This window comes from Natator depressus, chromosome 7, assembly GCF_965152275.1.
Source record: "Natator depressus isolate rNatDep1 chromosome 7, rNatDep2.hap1, whole genome shotgun sequence".
NCBI lineage: Eukaryota > Metazoa > Chordata > Testudines > Cheloniidae > Natator > Natator depressus.
Genome location: NC_134240.1, coordinates 23,722,657 through 23,737,457, shown reverse-complemented (window position 1 = coordinate 23,737,457; position 14,801 = coordinate 23,722,657). Strand labels below are relative to the sequence as shown.

General features: G+C 60.5%; 1 protein-coding gene across 1 annotated transcript in view; it reads left to right on the top strand.

The window, feature by feature from the left end:
• The window catches only part of COL7A1 (collagen type VII alpha 1 chain), a 109,756-nt gene that overhangs the window by 34,095 nt on the left and 60,860 nt on the right, over positions 1–14,801 (top strand). The window contains exons 26-48 of the mRNA XM_074959608.1: positions 144–290; positions 710–846; positions 1,081–1,207; positions 1,576–1,719; positions 2,899–3,071; positions 4,107–4,136; positions 4,789–4,815; positions 5,007–5,051; positions 5,593–5,685; positions 6,584–6,655; positions 7,073–7,108; positions 7,189–7,242; positions 7,990–8,058; positions 8,427–8,540; positions 9,644–9,670; positions 10,031–10,084; positions 10,398–10,460; positions 10,788–10,847; positions 11,600–11,635; positions 12,380–12,424; positions 13,119–13,154; positions 13,704–13,748; positions 14,228–14,263. Coding sequence (XP_074815709.1) covers positions 144–290; positions 710–846; positions 1,081–1,207; positions 1,576–1,719; positions 2,899–3,071; positions 4,107–4,136; positions 4,789–4,815; positions 5,007–5,051; positions 5,593–5,685; positions 6,584–6,655; positions 7,073–7,108; positions 7,189–7,242; positions 7,990–8,058; positions 8,427–8,540; positions 9,644–9,670; positions 10,031–10,084; positions 10,398–10,460; positions 10,788–10,847; positions 11,600–11,635; positions 12,380–12,424; positions 13,119–13,154; positions 13,704–13,748; positions 14,228–14,263 — 1,670 coding nt within the window. The remainder of the gene's footprint in view (positions 1–143; positions 291–709; positions 847–1,080; positions 1,208–1,575; positions 1,720–2,898; positions 3,072–4,106; positions 4,137–4,788; positions 4,816–5,006; positions 5,052–5,592; positions 5,686–6,583; positions 6,656–7,072; positions 7,109–7,188; positions 7,243–7,989; positions 8,059–8,426; positions 8,541–9,643; positions 9,671–10,030; positions 10,085–10,397; positions 10,461–10,787; positions 10,848–11,599; positions 11,636–12,379; positions 12,425–13,118; positions 13,155–13,703; positions 13,749–14,227; positions 14,264–14,801) is intronic.

Genomic DNA, 14,801 nt, shown 5'->3' with positions numbered 1-14,801 from the left:
TCCCCAGTTCAAATACCCCTTCAAAGAGAGACAGCACTGAGCAGAGGGGTGGGAGGCAGAGGGGATGGGTAGCAGGGCCCACACTAGGGCCATCTCCCTCGGACCCTGTCTATGCTGAGGTCCCTTGTCCCTGTTCGGGTTAGAGGGAGGCGAGACACAGAGGACACTGCCCGGGTCAGCAACTTCCCACCAGGTGTCGGGGCTGCGGCTGGGGCACAGATACCTCTTCACCATCCGGCCGCTGTTTGGGAGCGCCAAGGGCGCGGAGTCTACCCTCACCGACCGCACAGGTAAAGGACAGCCTGGCTGGCTCCCAGGACCAGTCCGGCTGTGGGAGGGGTAGGGACTGGGCTGTGGGGCCTGGCTCCATTGGGGCACTTAGCGGTTTGGGGCTCAGCCTGGTCGCTGCTGGGACAGGGGCTCTCACTAGCCAGCTGGCATCTCCGCACGGCAATGAGGCCTCAACTGGAGACTGCTACCACTTGGGTCTTTTTGGTGGCTGTGGAGGCTTCCTCAGCACTCACTGCCCCTGATCCTGAGCAGTGGGGCAGCAGGCAGGAGCCTGCCCTGCAAACAGGGGAGTGGCCCTCCAGAGCAGAGGTGCGGGGAGCAGCTCCTCCGTCAAACCCACCCACAGGAGCTGAGCTGCCCTGGGCTTTTCCTGTCCCACTGCCTCTCAGGGGCTCCCTCATCTCCTTCTCTTGTGCAGTTTGCAGGGATGCTCGTGGTGACATCATCTTCCTAGTGCATGGCACCCGGGACAGTGCCTACAGCGCCGAGGCCGTCCGTGCCCTGCTCTCCAACACCGTCTCAGCGCTGGGCCGGCTGGGCCCTGATGCCGCCCAGGTACTGGGGGGCAGGGCTGGCCTGGGAGCAGAGCTCTGGTTCTCCCCACTGATGTGGAGGGGTGGAACGTGCACCCTGCACACATACCCCTTGTTCCTCCACCTGCCCTGGGGGCTGCCTTGGGCCATTCTGTGTCTCCCCTTCCCCTGCCCTGGGGCTGGTCCCACCCCGTCCTGGGACCACATTATGGCTGTGATCTCAGTGGCCTGGCTGACCTCTTGCTTTCTTCCCCAGGTGGGCCTGGTGATCTACAGCTACCGCAGCGTCCCGTGGGTCCTGCTGAATCGCTCCAGTGACCTGGGCGCTGTGCTGGAGCGGATCCGCACCATGCGCTACGAGGAGCCCAGCGGCAACGCCCTGGGTAAGGGGCCCCTTGCCTGCAGCCTGGGCTCCCCCATGGTGCCTGCTGTGGGATGGGGGTGATGCCAGCTTTGGATGTCGTGCTTCTTCGATGCCACAGTGCCAGGGGATGAGGACAGAACACTGTCTGGGGGAGGGGCAGGAAGGGAGGGGGCCCTGTACTCCGAGAGCCCTATGCAGTGGTGGGTTGGACTCTGCAACCCCAGGCCATGGGAACACCTTCCCAGTTGGCTGGGGTCCCGCTCTGGAGTTAACCTTGGGTGGGCGTGAGTGGTGATGGGGAAGGGGATGGAGGTGGCGGGGCCCTATGGGGGGTGAGATAGAGGTGGCATCACACCTGCTTGGTAGTGATACCCTTTCTCTCTGCAGGAGCTGCCATCAACTTTGCCAGGACCTACATGCTGAGCCCCAGTGCAGGGCGCCGGCCTGGTGTGCCAGGGGTGCTGGTGGTGCTGGCAGACAGTCCCTCCAGTGACGATGCCATTGGGCCGGCCAGGGAGATCAAGGCGACAGGTGAGAACTGAATCCCTGGAGCTGGGATGTGGCGTTTGAGCCAGGCGGAGAGGGTGGGATGGGTGTCGCAGACCCACATGATCGGTGCTACACCCCAGCTTTGGAACCCCTTCAGCATGCCGGTCCCCCTGTGGGTCTCGCCCTTTCTCCAGGGTAAGACACTCGGCTTCACCGCCTCCTTTGACTGGTCCTCAGTGCCTGCAGCTCTCCTGTTTCACATTGTTCAAGTCCAACTGAGACAGACCCCGTGGGAGACTTGTGCGCTCTTGGGGGGATCAATGCACTTCGCCAAGTGTTTGCAGTGATACTTCCACAGTCAGGTTAATTCGCTAACTGGAGCACAGCGTAGGAAGGCCTTAGGGTAGTCTAGAGAACTGAAGGTTAAAGCACAGACCGTTCTGGTTAGTCGAGAGCCCAGCCAAGCTGTAGTGACCCCTTGGTTCAAGCTGTGTCTGTCTCCCTCCATCTGATCTCCATCAGACCCCAGGTGAGAGCCTAGACTCCTTCCAGCAGCCAGCTCTGATCCCCCACCTCACTCCTTCCCAGTTCTTTGTTCTCGCCCTAGGGAGATGCTGTTCAGCCTCCCTAAAAAGAGGCAGGAAAATCCATCTCCCTCTGGGTCATTGGGTGCTAAGTGCCAGTGTCTGAGCAATTGGATTTGCCATTGTCTTCTCAGATGCTCCATTGATATAGGGCATAAGTTCCAGACAGCTAGGTGCCATTCACATCTATGTCTTAGCCTGCCCCGAGAGCAAACAGTCCTTTTCTACCCACTAGATAACAATTCAGCATATAGGGGAAACCGAGGCACCAGCCAGACTCATAAAAGTATTAGAAAATGTTCCCACTTTGTCACATCGGGCAATAGCTGGGGGGCAGGGGAAGGTGTGGGGAAGAAGGGAGAGGGCAGGCTGGTAGGGAAGGAGTTTACAATGGTGGGAAGGGAGGGGTGTGTGTGGGGAAGGGTGGGGAGTGACAGGAAGGGAGGGGATTGTGTGGGAACCCTCTCCCTCTCCCTCTCCCTCTCCTCTTTACTGCTGGGTTGGTCAAAACCCCTGCTCAGGGCAGTTTGTCGGAGTGCCGGAGCCTTTAACCCCTTTCCCTTCACCCCCCTGAGTGGTGAGTCCAGGGGGGTTAGTGCCAGGCTGGCCCCCTGAGACTCCTTTCTGCTTTGTGTAGGGATCCAGGTGCTGGCGGTGGGCATGGACGGGGCGGATCACGAGCAGCTGCGCCGCATTGTCACCAGTGAAGACCCGCACCATGTTTTCTATGTCAAGGATTCGAGGGCCGGCCTGTCGGAGCTGGAGGACAGGCTCGCCAGCACCCTCTGCAGGGTGACTGTCACGGACAGGGTAAGAGGGGAGAGCGGCCTGCACGGGGGACGCTGCCTTCTTGCCCCAGGTAGGGTTGCCAACCCTCCCGGTTTTGCTGGGAGTCTCCCAGAATCGATCTCTATCTCCTGGAGGCTACTGAAGCCAAACTGGGAGATTTTTAGGCTGCTAAATGTCCAGTGGCGCAGCAGGGCTAAGGCTGCCCTGGCTCCGTGCTGCTCCCGGAAGCAGCCGGCATGTCCCTGCAGCCCCTGGGGGGGAGGGTTCTCCATGTGCTGCCCCTGCCCCAGCATTGACTGGGAACTGTGGCCAGTGGGAGCTGCAGGGGCGGTACCTGCAGGCAGGGGCTGCACACGGAGCTCCCTGCCACCCCCACAGGGGACGCAGGGACATGCTGGCCGCTTCCAGGAGCAGCGCGGAGCCAGGGCAGGCAGAGAGCCTGCCTTAGCCCCGCTGCGCCTCCAACTGGGAGCTGCCTGAGGTAAGCGCCACCCCCTCCTGCACCCCAACCCCCTGCCCCAGCCCTGAGTCCCCTCCCGCATCCAAATTCCCTCCCAGAGCCTGTATCCCTCACCCCCTCCCATACCCCAATCCCCTGCCCCAGCTCCGAGTCTCCTCCCAGAGCCTGCAGCCCGCACTCCAGCCCCCTGCCCCAGCCTGGGGAAAGTGAGTGAAGGTCGGGGAGAGCAAGGGATGGGGGATGGAATGAGCGGGACATGGCTTCAGAGAAGGGGTGGGGCAAGAGTGTTTTTGGGTTTGTGTGATTAGACAGTTGGCAACCCTAGCCCCAGGGCTGCCCCCAGCTGCAGGCCCGGAGCTATCCCAGAGCCAGGTTGGAGCTGCTGTCGGGTGGGGCATAGGGAGCTGCAGGTGACTGAAGCCATGGGGCTGGGGGCAGCTCTCCCCTCCCCCTGCACATTCAGCATCTCCGTGGCCCATGTGTATAATGTCCCCCTGCAGGTGGGGGGTGCTACTCCCTGCCCCAGGGGCTTGGCATGGGGTGGAGCTGACATGGCTGCCCAAGGCCCTCTCTAATGCAGAACTTTTCCCCCTCAGCTGGAGCCCTGCACGGTGCAGTGTCCCAAGGTGAGTACCACACCAGTCAGCACCTCTGCAGCTTCCTCCCACGAAGAGGGGGCTGCAGGAGAGTGACTGCAGATAGCTGGACCCCTCCTGGAGCTGGGGGAGGGAAGGGATGGGAGCCCTCCTGGAGCTGGGGGGATGGGCCGGCATGGAGTTATTGTGGGGGATCAGTGCAGTGAGCAGTGGGAGGGGAGGCAGCGTGGAAGAATCAGGCTGTGTGAAAGGCCTGTTTGGGGCAGGGGAGCGTACTGGAGAGGGGGCTGCAAAGAGGACTCCAGGCTCTGGTAAAATGGGGAGTCAGGGGACATTGAGGTGCCCTTGGGAGGTGAGCAAACACCTGGGGGGGAGGGCACTCCACCCCCAGGTGTATCTGCAGAGGGAGTGGGCTGCTTCCAGCCCAGAGCCTTGGGCCACAGGGGTGGAGGTGAGAGTGCCAGGTCCCTGGCCAGGAAGGTGGGGAGAGGTGGGCTGGGTGATGGCTTTTCCCTGCCAGCTCTGCGCTGACTCCTGGAGCAGCCTGGCCAGTTCCATCACTGTCTGTGCTGCCCTGGGGAAGGGCTGGGCCGAGGTGCAGGAGGTGGAGATGCTCGCGGGCGGCTCTTCTGCCTGTTGCTGCACTGCCCCCTAACTGGCCTCTTTGCTGTTTTTGCTGCAGGGTGAGAAGGGGGAGCCCGGCCAGATTGTGAGTATTGCAGGATTTGCTGGAGGGGTGCTGGGGTGCAGGGTGGGGGAGGGTCTGCTCCCCTCCCAGGGGCTGCGAGGCCACTTTGGTTTAGTGGCTTAGCTGATGGACTTAGAAGCTCTGACTGCTGATCAGCCTGCGTCCTGGGAGTGGGAATGGCCATTCATTCCTGTCTTTGTCTCTCTGTGCAGGGGCAGAAAGGACGTGTGGGGCAGCCTGGCCCCCCTGGACACCCGGTAATACCCCTCTCTGTGTGTGGGCCCCTGGGCTGGGGGGACTGTGGTGCTGAGCTCTCCCTGCACTCAGTGTGGGTGCAGACCCCGTGTTAGAGTCGGGACCTTTCCAAGGCACAGGGCATGCCTGGAAATAGACTGGGACTGGGGAGCTCAGCTAAGGGGTGCTGCCGCCGGCAGTCCCAGGGCCTCTGTGCAGTGCGGGCTCGTGTGAGGAGTAGCACGGGGGCCTTATTACAAAGCCCCTGTGTCACCCCAGTAAGCAGGGAGGAGGAGATCTAGGGACCCCTCCCTGGGCCTCCTGCTGCGCTGAGCTTCTTAGGGGCCGTCATTGGCCTGCCCTGGGAAAGCTTCTTGTGGCAGCCAATCGTCCTGCTTCTTCTTTGGATAGGCGCAGAGAGCAGGAGATGGAGGCACTGCAGGGTGATGGGCACAGAGGGGCCTCCCAAGGCCCCGAGCCTGCCCTTATCACGGGGGATGCATCTCCACGTAATAACCCCATGTTATTTCTCCTTGGCTGTTTTCTCTCCTCTGTTCTTTCTAGGGCCTCAATGGGCTTCCGGGCCCCCCAGGACCAATGGGGCCCCAGGGTGCCCCAGGCGAGATCATCGAGCGGCCCGGCGAGAAGGGGGACAGAGTGAGTGAGTGCTCTTCACGCCCCGCGCCGGGGGGAGGGGCCAGGGCACTGGATGGCTGCATTGTAGGGGCAGAACATCCACTTTGTTCAACTCTGATCTCCTTCAGAGCCGGTGCCCTGAGGGTCCCTCTGGGTGCATCCTCCATGCCCATGTCCACTATGGAGCCCCTTGGTGTCCTTATTTGTGGATGCTTGAAGCCCATTGGCAGTGCTGGGCACGAGGGGCATGGACAGCACTGGGTACAAGGCACTAGGCCCATTGACGGTGCTGGGTGCCAGTAGCACCAACAATGCTGGGCACAAGGCACTGAGCACCAGGCTCTTTGGTGGAGTTGGGTGTCAGGGGCACGGACAGTGCTGGGTCAGAGGTACCAGTGCCATTGGCGGTGCTGGGTGCCAGGGGCACGGACAGTGCTGGGTCAGAGGTACCGGGGCCATTGGCGGTGCTGGGTGCCAGGGGCACGGACAGCGCTGGGTCAGAGGTACTGGGGCCATTGGCGGTGCTGGGTGCCAGGGGCATGGACAGGCTGGGTCAGAGGTACTAGGGCCATTGGCGGTGCTGGGGATGCAACTATCTTTCACAACCCCCTTTCTTCTGGGGTTTCTTTGGCACTAGGACCCAGGAGGGATCCTATCCCCATGGAATCCCTTGGGGAGCTAAAAGCAAGTCCAAATGGGGCTCTGTAGTGAGAGCTTTGGCCAAATGCCAGCTGAGGGGACCCTCTAAGCCGAGATGCCCTGTCTGAAATTCAGCCCCCGTGGCTGCCCTGGCACGGCTCAGCACTCTGGGGTGACTTTGGACATAAATGGGTTTCACTCTGGGGAGTGAACCAGGCTGGGAATGGTGAGGCCAGAGCAGAGCCAGGACCTGCTGGTTTATTCTCCTCTCTGTTCCCAGGGATTCCCAGGAGTGGATGGGATCCCAGGAAGCCCTGGTCGCCCTGGCAACTCTGGCTCCCCTGGCCAGCCGGTAAGTAATTCCTCCTAGTTCCTCCTCTTGGGCCATATTTACCATTGTTCTTTGCCTGCCGAGTGATTTACATCCCCCTTCCCATGATGCTTTGCAGCACTGAGCTATTACTTGACTTCATCCCATGTAACAAGGGTTGCAGAAGTCCAAATTAAATGGGTCTCTGAGACCCACATTGCCCCTGTTGTCCCCTGTGTCAATCCCCTTCCAGGTGCTGTCTCCTGCCTGTGGTGGCTAACTTCAGTGCCATGGACTGTAGCGGTTACCCTGCTCCATTGTTCCTGTGTCTGCATCTTCCTCCATGCATGGCGTGCAGACCACGTGTGTACCTCCTCTCTCGGCTTCAGTCTCCTGCTCCCTTGGCTGGAGGATGCTCCTCATCTTGTTGTTGTTGGTTTTTCTTTTTTTTTTTTTCAGGGTAGACAAGGCATTCCTGGTCTCAGAGGGTCCCCGGTACGTAGAGCTCCTGCTTCCCCGTTAGCCTTGCTCCCTGCTCTGGAGCACCCCTGCTCACTGTTGCTTTTGCCTTCCAGGGGGACCAGGGCCCAGTGGGGCCTCCCGGGCTGCGGGGAGAGAAAGGCGAGCCGGTAGGTAGAGGTACATCCCGTCCAGTGCTGCCTAATGTGGCCACCATCTTGGATTCCCCACCAAGCAGGGCAATCCCAAAGGCTCCGCTTGGAAAGAGAGAGAGAGAGAGAGCGAGCTCTGTCTGCAGCAGCCTCTGCCGGTGCCTAGCCATGTGGGGTGGTCCACAGCCTCCCCCTCCCCCCAACTTTATGTAACCCCTGATCCCTCCAAGCTCTGTGTCCTGCAGCCCTACCAGACCTTGCTGCCGTGAGCAGGTTCTGGCCTTGGCAAGAGGGAGGCCTTCCACCTTAGATCCAGTTAGACATCTCCCTGTAAATTACACACATGTCATACTGGGGTCACAGCAGTGCTCCCAAGCTGAGCAGGGTGGATCCAGCTCAATGCTTGGAGCGGAGACTCCACAGCACTCCAGAGCCAATGAACAACTCAATAGGGATTGCTCTCCTTTGATCTTGGTGCCGAGGGCACTGTGCTGCTGGATAAGTCATAAAACTGAGTTCTTGGCCACTTGTGATCACTAACGGTCCCCTGGCCCATTGCCCAAGAGTCTGGTGCTCACCTCCACGTCCTGGCCAGAGTCCAGCTCTGGTGACTCTGTGCAGCCTTCCCTGATTTCTTCTTCGCTGCCTGTCCTGAACCGTGGTGCAGTCTCGCTGGTACAGCTGCCATGTGTTCTCCCAGAGAAGCTGAGGCTTGTATATGGGGCTGGGCTGGTGCACTGATGTTTGGCATTCTGTTTTGTGTAGGGAGATCCAGGGGTGATTGTGAACGGAGGAGGGAGGCTGCCTGGCCGGAAAGGGGAGCCTGGGAGTCCGGTACGTAATAGAAAGCAGGTTTGGACTGTGTGGTCATTGGGGTACAGGAACGAAAGGAGAGGTCCTGTAGCCCAGGGCTCTGGCACCCACAGTGGGACTCCAGGGGGGGCTTTGCATCTCTCCGCCCCGTGGTGTAAGCCTCTGGAATCCGTTCAGTGGCACCGAGAGCGTTCCAATGAATCTCCGATTGCACGAGGATTGGTGCTCCCAGGGCACTTCTGCTCTGAATAGATCTGTGCTCAGCTCTTATTCTATGGATCCTGCCCTCTCAGGCCTCCTCAATATGGGTGTCGTTTGGGAGGGTGGGTGGTCCATGGTGCGCTTTCTCCCCAGCACAGAACACTGATGGAGCCTCTCTGATTCTCTAGGGAAATCCTGGCCTGCCTGGGAACCCTGGGCCTAGAGGAGCAGTCGGTGATCCAGGACCTCCTGGGCCCAGTGGACCTCCAGGGCCATCCGGACCTGCCGGAGAGTTTGTCAAGGTGTGTTTCCCTCTCCCGCTTGGGAGGAGCTGTTCAGAGGCCCTGCCCCGGGCAGCTAGATTGAGGCACATCGTGCCCCCTCCCCTGTGCATGCACACACAGCCTCTTCCACAACACCATGCGCCCGCACGGCAGCCCCCATGCAACCCCTCTACAGCTCCTTCCATGCACGCAGGCCCTGCCATGTCCTGCCTCCCCGGGCATGCAGCTCCCACCCCACCCCATGCATACAGCAGCCTGCCCCAGCACCTTCCACACAGCCATGCCCTGCCTGTGGTAAGCTCGCCTGGCCTGGGGTGGGCTGAGGTTTCAGGTTGGGGTGTGCACCAAGAAGCCTGAACTGCAGAAGAAGCTCCGGCAGTGCCTGGGGCTTGGGCAGCAGCGGGGCTGGGGAAAGGTGGTGGGGCAGGCACTCACCTTCGCATCGGAGGCACATGGCATGCTGAGGAAGCGGTACGGTTAGGGCAGTTGCGGTGGCACGGAATCCCTGCACCCCTACCCCGGGCACCCAGAGCAGCCACCTGCCTGGCTGCTTCTTCCCCTTCCTGGCTGCTGCTCTTATGCAACAGCTAGTGGGTCCTGTCCTGGAAGGGAAACAACCCTTCTCTGTCCCCTCAATGATGTGGCTCTGCCCAGCTGTCCTTTCCCCGCCCAGCTCGGCTCCAGCCCCTGCCTCCAGGCATTCCATCTCCCCAGGATGCTCCATCTCACACCCTCCCTGGCTACAGGGGTGGAAACACATCCGCCCCCACAATGAAAATTAGCCCCCATTGCCACCCTGATTCTGCTGCCTCCTGCTGTATGTGCATCGTCATCCCCCCACGTGTGCACACTGTGTGTCCCTGTGGATCTCTCACCCGTGCACACGTGGCTCCACCGTGGCCCCTGGCCAGGTGTGTACACACAAGCCAGATATTCTGACGCTGCTCCTGATGAGTGGGTATCATGCTGAGCTTATCTTTGCTTGTGGTTTCCCTGCCAGGTGCCATGGGCTATGAATGCACCAAGCCCACTGAACATTGCGTTCCCAGGGCCACCCAGGGGGCACTAGGTTGCCAGGTGCAGGAATCCCTCCCTTTAACCCTGTGTATTTCCTCTTGCAGGGGGCGAAAGGCGAGCGAGGGGAGCGGGTAAGTGACCTTCCTCCTTCCCTGGCTCTTCCCCTGCGTGCTGCGCTCTGGCCTGGGGGAGGCTGACAGGCTGTGACACTCAGCAGCACTTGCCCCTTCATGCCAGCTGGTGGGGTCCCACAATGCTGTGACAGGGCAGCAGCGGGCTCTGCTCTCTGCATTGTGGAGCTGGCCTGTGGAGAGCTGGCCTGTGGGAGCTGCAGCCAGTTAGCCACAGGGCTGAGCCAAGACACGCTCCCCTGGGTGGAGGGGCTGTGTTTGGGTGCAGAGCCAGCTCATGGGGCCGTCAGGGCATAGCCGGGTGAGAGGGGTAGTAGGAGTGTGACATGATATCTGAGCTCCCTTTGATTCTCTCTCTAGGGCCCCCCAGGGCTGATTGATGGGGTACCTCCCGGAGGAGAGCCAGGCACCCCGGTGAGTACCTCCCCATGCCATGCCAGGGCTGGGAGTGGAGATGCATGGGTGAGCAAGGTGGGTGGGGATGGGGTGAGGGTGACTCTGTTGGTGGTGTGCGGTGCGGGGGAAGTGGGGTAAGGAGGACTAGGGGGGGATATGAGTTAGGGAAGACACAGAATAAGGCTCCATAGAAAGGGAAATCCCCCTTGCTAGATGTGGGCAGTGTTAACCTTGCACTGAGGCTGGCTTCCCATGAACGCCATGTCACTCAGGGCTGGTCTCCACGCTGCTCAGGTTGGTCTCAGCTCTTTCTTTCTCTCTCGTGCCTCAGGGCTTGCCTGGCGATCCTGGGCCACGGGGACCTCCTGGGCCCCCAGGACAGAAAGGAGACAAGGTAAGAGGAGTGGCTGTGGTGAGAGGCAGCGGTCGCAGGAAAGCCCAGGCTGTGCTAGTGCAGGATCTGCTGCCGTCCCCCACCCCCTAATCCGCTGTGGGATTGTGCTCTGGTCTCCCTTCTGCACAAAGGCACTTGATGCCATGACCAGGGCGATGCACACATGGTAGAGACTGCTGTGGCTTGTAGTGACCTCGTTTCCCTGGATCCCACCCTGCTAACCTGGAGGAGCAAGGGAGCCATCCTCGCTGGCTCCTGTCCCCTCAAGTTCCCTGAGATACGATGCCTTTGTCTTTTCTGGACACTTCCTTTGCTCTTTGTCCCCAGGGTGATGGGGAAGAAGGCTTTCCAGGGCCGCCGGGTCGCCCAGGGGACCCAGGAGATCGGGTGAGTCCCCTAAGAGGAGGTAAGCCATGCCCTAGTGGAATGAACCCAGCTGGCATGGAGCACCTGTGGAGCCTCGAATAGCAGGCCCCCTGAGTGGGGAACAGCGAACCGCTCTAGGGCTATGTGGTCAGAGCTGGGAAAGGCCTATTAGACCCGTGAGTCCATGCCCCAAGCAGGGCAGGAGAGAGCCTCTAAATCGGAGACTGCATGAGGCCCACTGGGCCAGCGCTCCGCTGGCTGTCTCCCTAGAGCCAGCCCTGCCTCTCCTCAGCTGGATGGCAGCTTGGCAAGCCCTGCCCCAGGGGTGGAGGAGCTCACGTACTCGGCTGGCTGCTCTTACACCAGTCGGATGGCAGTCCTAAAAGCCACCTCAGCCAGGAGCCTCCCCATTCTCAGCTCTGGTAAAGCAGCCTTCCAGCTGGGGTGTGCACAGAGCAGGTGCAGTGCTGGGGGGGCTGCTTACGCCCTGGCTCAGACCACCGGCAATGGGGCCTGAACAGGGGCAGGAAATAGTCATGTGCACAGGTATCCTGAGGAAGTCGGAGGCTAAGCCTGCAGGAGTGGGGGAGTGGGTCCTGGATTCCAACCTCCTCAGCCACTGACCCACCGGGCTGCCCCCTAGACAACCCAGCTCACGCCTCGCTCCGATCAAGCAGGGAGATAGGTCCAGGTGCCCCTGAAAACACACCTCAGCAGGTTTTGCCAGGGACTCCCTGGTGGAGAGATGTAACATTCTTGCTTCGCTTTTCTAGGGCCCGAGAGGACCTCCAGGTGAACAAGGAAGCAAGGTGGGTCCTGGGAGACCTCCCTGCTGGAAGGCTGGTTCAGGTGGAGACGGGGAGTTGGGATTCATGGGTGGTGTATCCAGTTCTGCCAGTCCTGTGCTCTGCGACCTTGGGACGGCCCCTTCTCCTCCCTTCTGCACCTGTTTCCCCCTCTAAACGGGGGGGGATGCTGTCTGTGTCCCTGGGGCCATGGGGATAACATGCCTGGAGATCCCAGAAGGAGGTGCTGAGTGTGAATTGTTATTACGCAGTGGCCTGCCCGCTGTACATGGTCACTGCCCTGTAACAAGGACGCCTGTCTGAGCCTTTCCCCCTGAACTCTCTGGGGAAGCTGGATGTGATGGGGCACCGCTCCGAGGCCTTTGGTGCATGGGCTCCTGGCCAGAAACCCTCTGCCTGTGATGGCCCAGGGACAGTCTGAGACAGAGCACTGCAGCCTCAAGTGGGGAAAGTCAGCAGGAGCCAACAAGCTGCTGAGGCCACGAGCCTCTTGTGTGTTCCTGTGCCGGGGAGTGAAGGCAGGGCCATGCAGGTGGGGAGTTGCTACAGTCCACTCTGCTCATGGGGTCCCCCCAGGAGGCATCTGCTGGCTGCTCGCCCAGTGGTGCCTGCCTCTTGGAAACTCTGCAGGATGAAATAGGCCGAAGGCCTCCTCTGCTGCCCCTGGGGCTCCTCCCAGCTAGGTCCCCTCGCCGGGCGTGGTCCTTGTGCCCTCCAACACTGATGCACTTATCTCTTCTGTGACAGGGAGACCGTGGGCAGCCGGGAGAGCTCGGAGAAGCAGGGGAGAAGGTGAGAGTTTGCTGGAGCACAGGGTTACGCTGTGGGGATCAGGGGTATCGGGCAGCGCCTCACCTGTGCCCTTGGGACAGTGCTGTTGAGTCACGACATCCCGTCCAATCAAGAGGAGAGTTTGGGACCAAGCAGGTGACCTACTGGAGCAGGCACCACACTCAGGGCTCCTGAGCTGAGGCTGAGTGCTGCTGGCTGCTGCTCCCACCTCCCAAGAGTGCTCCCTTTGCACAGGGAACAGGGGTCTGCAGTTTACACCCCTGGGACTTTCTGGCCCCCTGCCTGTTACTGCTGCTCCAAGCCAAAGCTCTGCCCCAGAAGTGATGGAGAAAACCGGAGCCCTGAACGGGAGAGGCTGGGATTTCCCTGGGACCATCCCTGTCTGCCAACAGCCTCCCCAGTGACAGACTGGCTCACAGTCTGCAGGTGCGCTAGAGACGTGGACAAACTGGATGTGGATTGCTGGGCCCTGGGATGGGCAGGACTGTGCTCTGTGCTATGGCCATGTAGCTCGAAACCCCTGCAGAAGACTCTCTAGAAGATGGATGCTCTGCCCTAGTCTGTTTCGACCAGGTCTCCAAAGAGGGTGCCCGTTGGCTGCTAGGGTGCTGCTGCAGGGGGCAGGGTTATCCGAGGGGCCCCAGCGAGTATGCACCCGGCTGAAATGTCCTTTCTCTTTCCATTTTCTCTGCAGGGCGATCGCGGACTCCCTGGGCCGGAAGGGACAAAGGTAGGTTTGCTCTGGGTTAACCTTTCACAGCCAAGGGCCTGCGATCGCTGGGGGTGGGTAGTAGGCAGGACAGCTTTTGCCAGAGAAGCTGGGTCAGCCCCGTCCATGGCCCTGGCTCATTCTGTTCAGCTTTGTGGCCCCCTCTGATCAGCACATGAGGGACAGCAGTTGGCTGGGGAGAGTGGCTCTTCTATTGTGCCAATGCAGCGGGTCAGTGAGCTTGCTCTCTGTGCTTCTGTCAGGATGCCGGAAGCTTCTGCACAACCAAAAGGGTCCCCTTCCCCCAAACCCACCCACGTCCTGCAGCTCAGGAGAGCAGGAGCACTGGCCAGAGGCTTAGATCAAGCAGTGCTGTGTGATCCCAGCCGGGGAATGGTTGGGGGAGGAGCAGAGAACTGGGTGAGGTGGGGAGGCTGAGCAAGGGGTGTGCTCTGGGTGCAGGTTGGCTCCTGCTGGGCTGTGGGGGTGTGATGGCCCTTCCTCACTTCTAAATGCCAAGTGTGCACAGAGCCGGTCCTGCTTCCACTCACACCTTCTATCCTGTTTCAGGGGGAGCCGGGAGCCCCAGGCCGCCTGGGCCCAGCAGGCAGAGAGGTGAGTGTGGGAGACCCCGCCTAGCCCAGGTGGAACGTGGCAGTGCCAGCCCCACACTGTTGCAGAGCCTGGGCAGGAATGCGCCTGTGCTGAGATGTCTGCTGCAGCGCCCCCTGCTGATCTGGCACTGTGTTTTTTCTCCCCTACCCCTCCGCTGAGCTTGACAGGCCCAGGGGATGGATGGAGGGGACAGAGAAGGAGCAGAAATGACTATTGGAACCTCCTGTAACTGCCCTGCCGAGGCCTTGGCTTAGTACACTGAGTCAGTGGGAGAGTTCGGCGGTCAGGGATCCTCCCTCCAGCTCCTAAGCAATGGGCCCCAGCACAAATTGGGCTGGAGTCCCATCCATGGTTCTTGGTCAGTCTGGCTCTGGCCTGGGGCATGAGTCTCTGGGGCGGCTGGCATTCCCTGCATGGATAGACGAGGGTACTGCCAGTTCTCTCACAGGCTTCTCTTGTCTCTCTAATCTCTGGAACAGGGATTGCCAGGACCGTCCGGCCCGCGAGGGGAAAAGGTAGGGACCCTTTGACATGGCCTGTGTCCTGCCTGCTTGCGGGGCCCCTTAGCCAGCTCTTGGGGTGAGCAGAGCATTTGTGGGGCATCCATGAAGTGAGAGATGACAGTGCCCGCCCCTGAGCTGCACTGATTTTTTCCCCCCATGCCCCCAACATTGCTCCTAATGTGGAGAGTTCTCTTCCTCTGCGTGTCTTCTCTGGGCCTGCACGTCTCGAGTGTTGCCTTCGTCAATGTCCCTCCCACAGATCTGGGCCTCAGGGGCCAGGAACCCTGGGTCTAAGTGCAGAAAATACTCAGAGTGTCCTTAATGCAACAGACAAGGGGTCAGCTGCCACACTGCTGCCCCTTTGCATTCATCACTGACGTTTGGTGGGTGCCTGGAGGTAAATGAGGAGTGGAGGAGGAGTCCAGGTAGGAAGGGAAGGGCTCTAGGTCTTGGGGGAGAGAAGTGCTGGGAATCCCCCTTGATAGGCAAGACTGGTGGACAGGGCTGTTGGATCTTGGAGAAGCTCTTAGAAGAAATAATATTCCCCAGA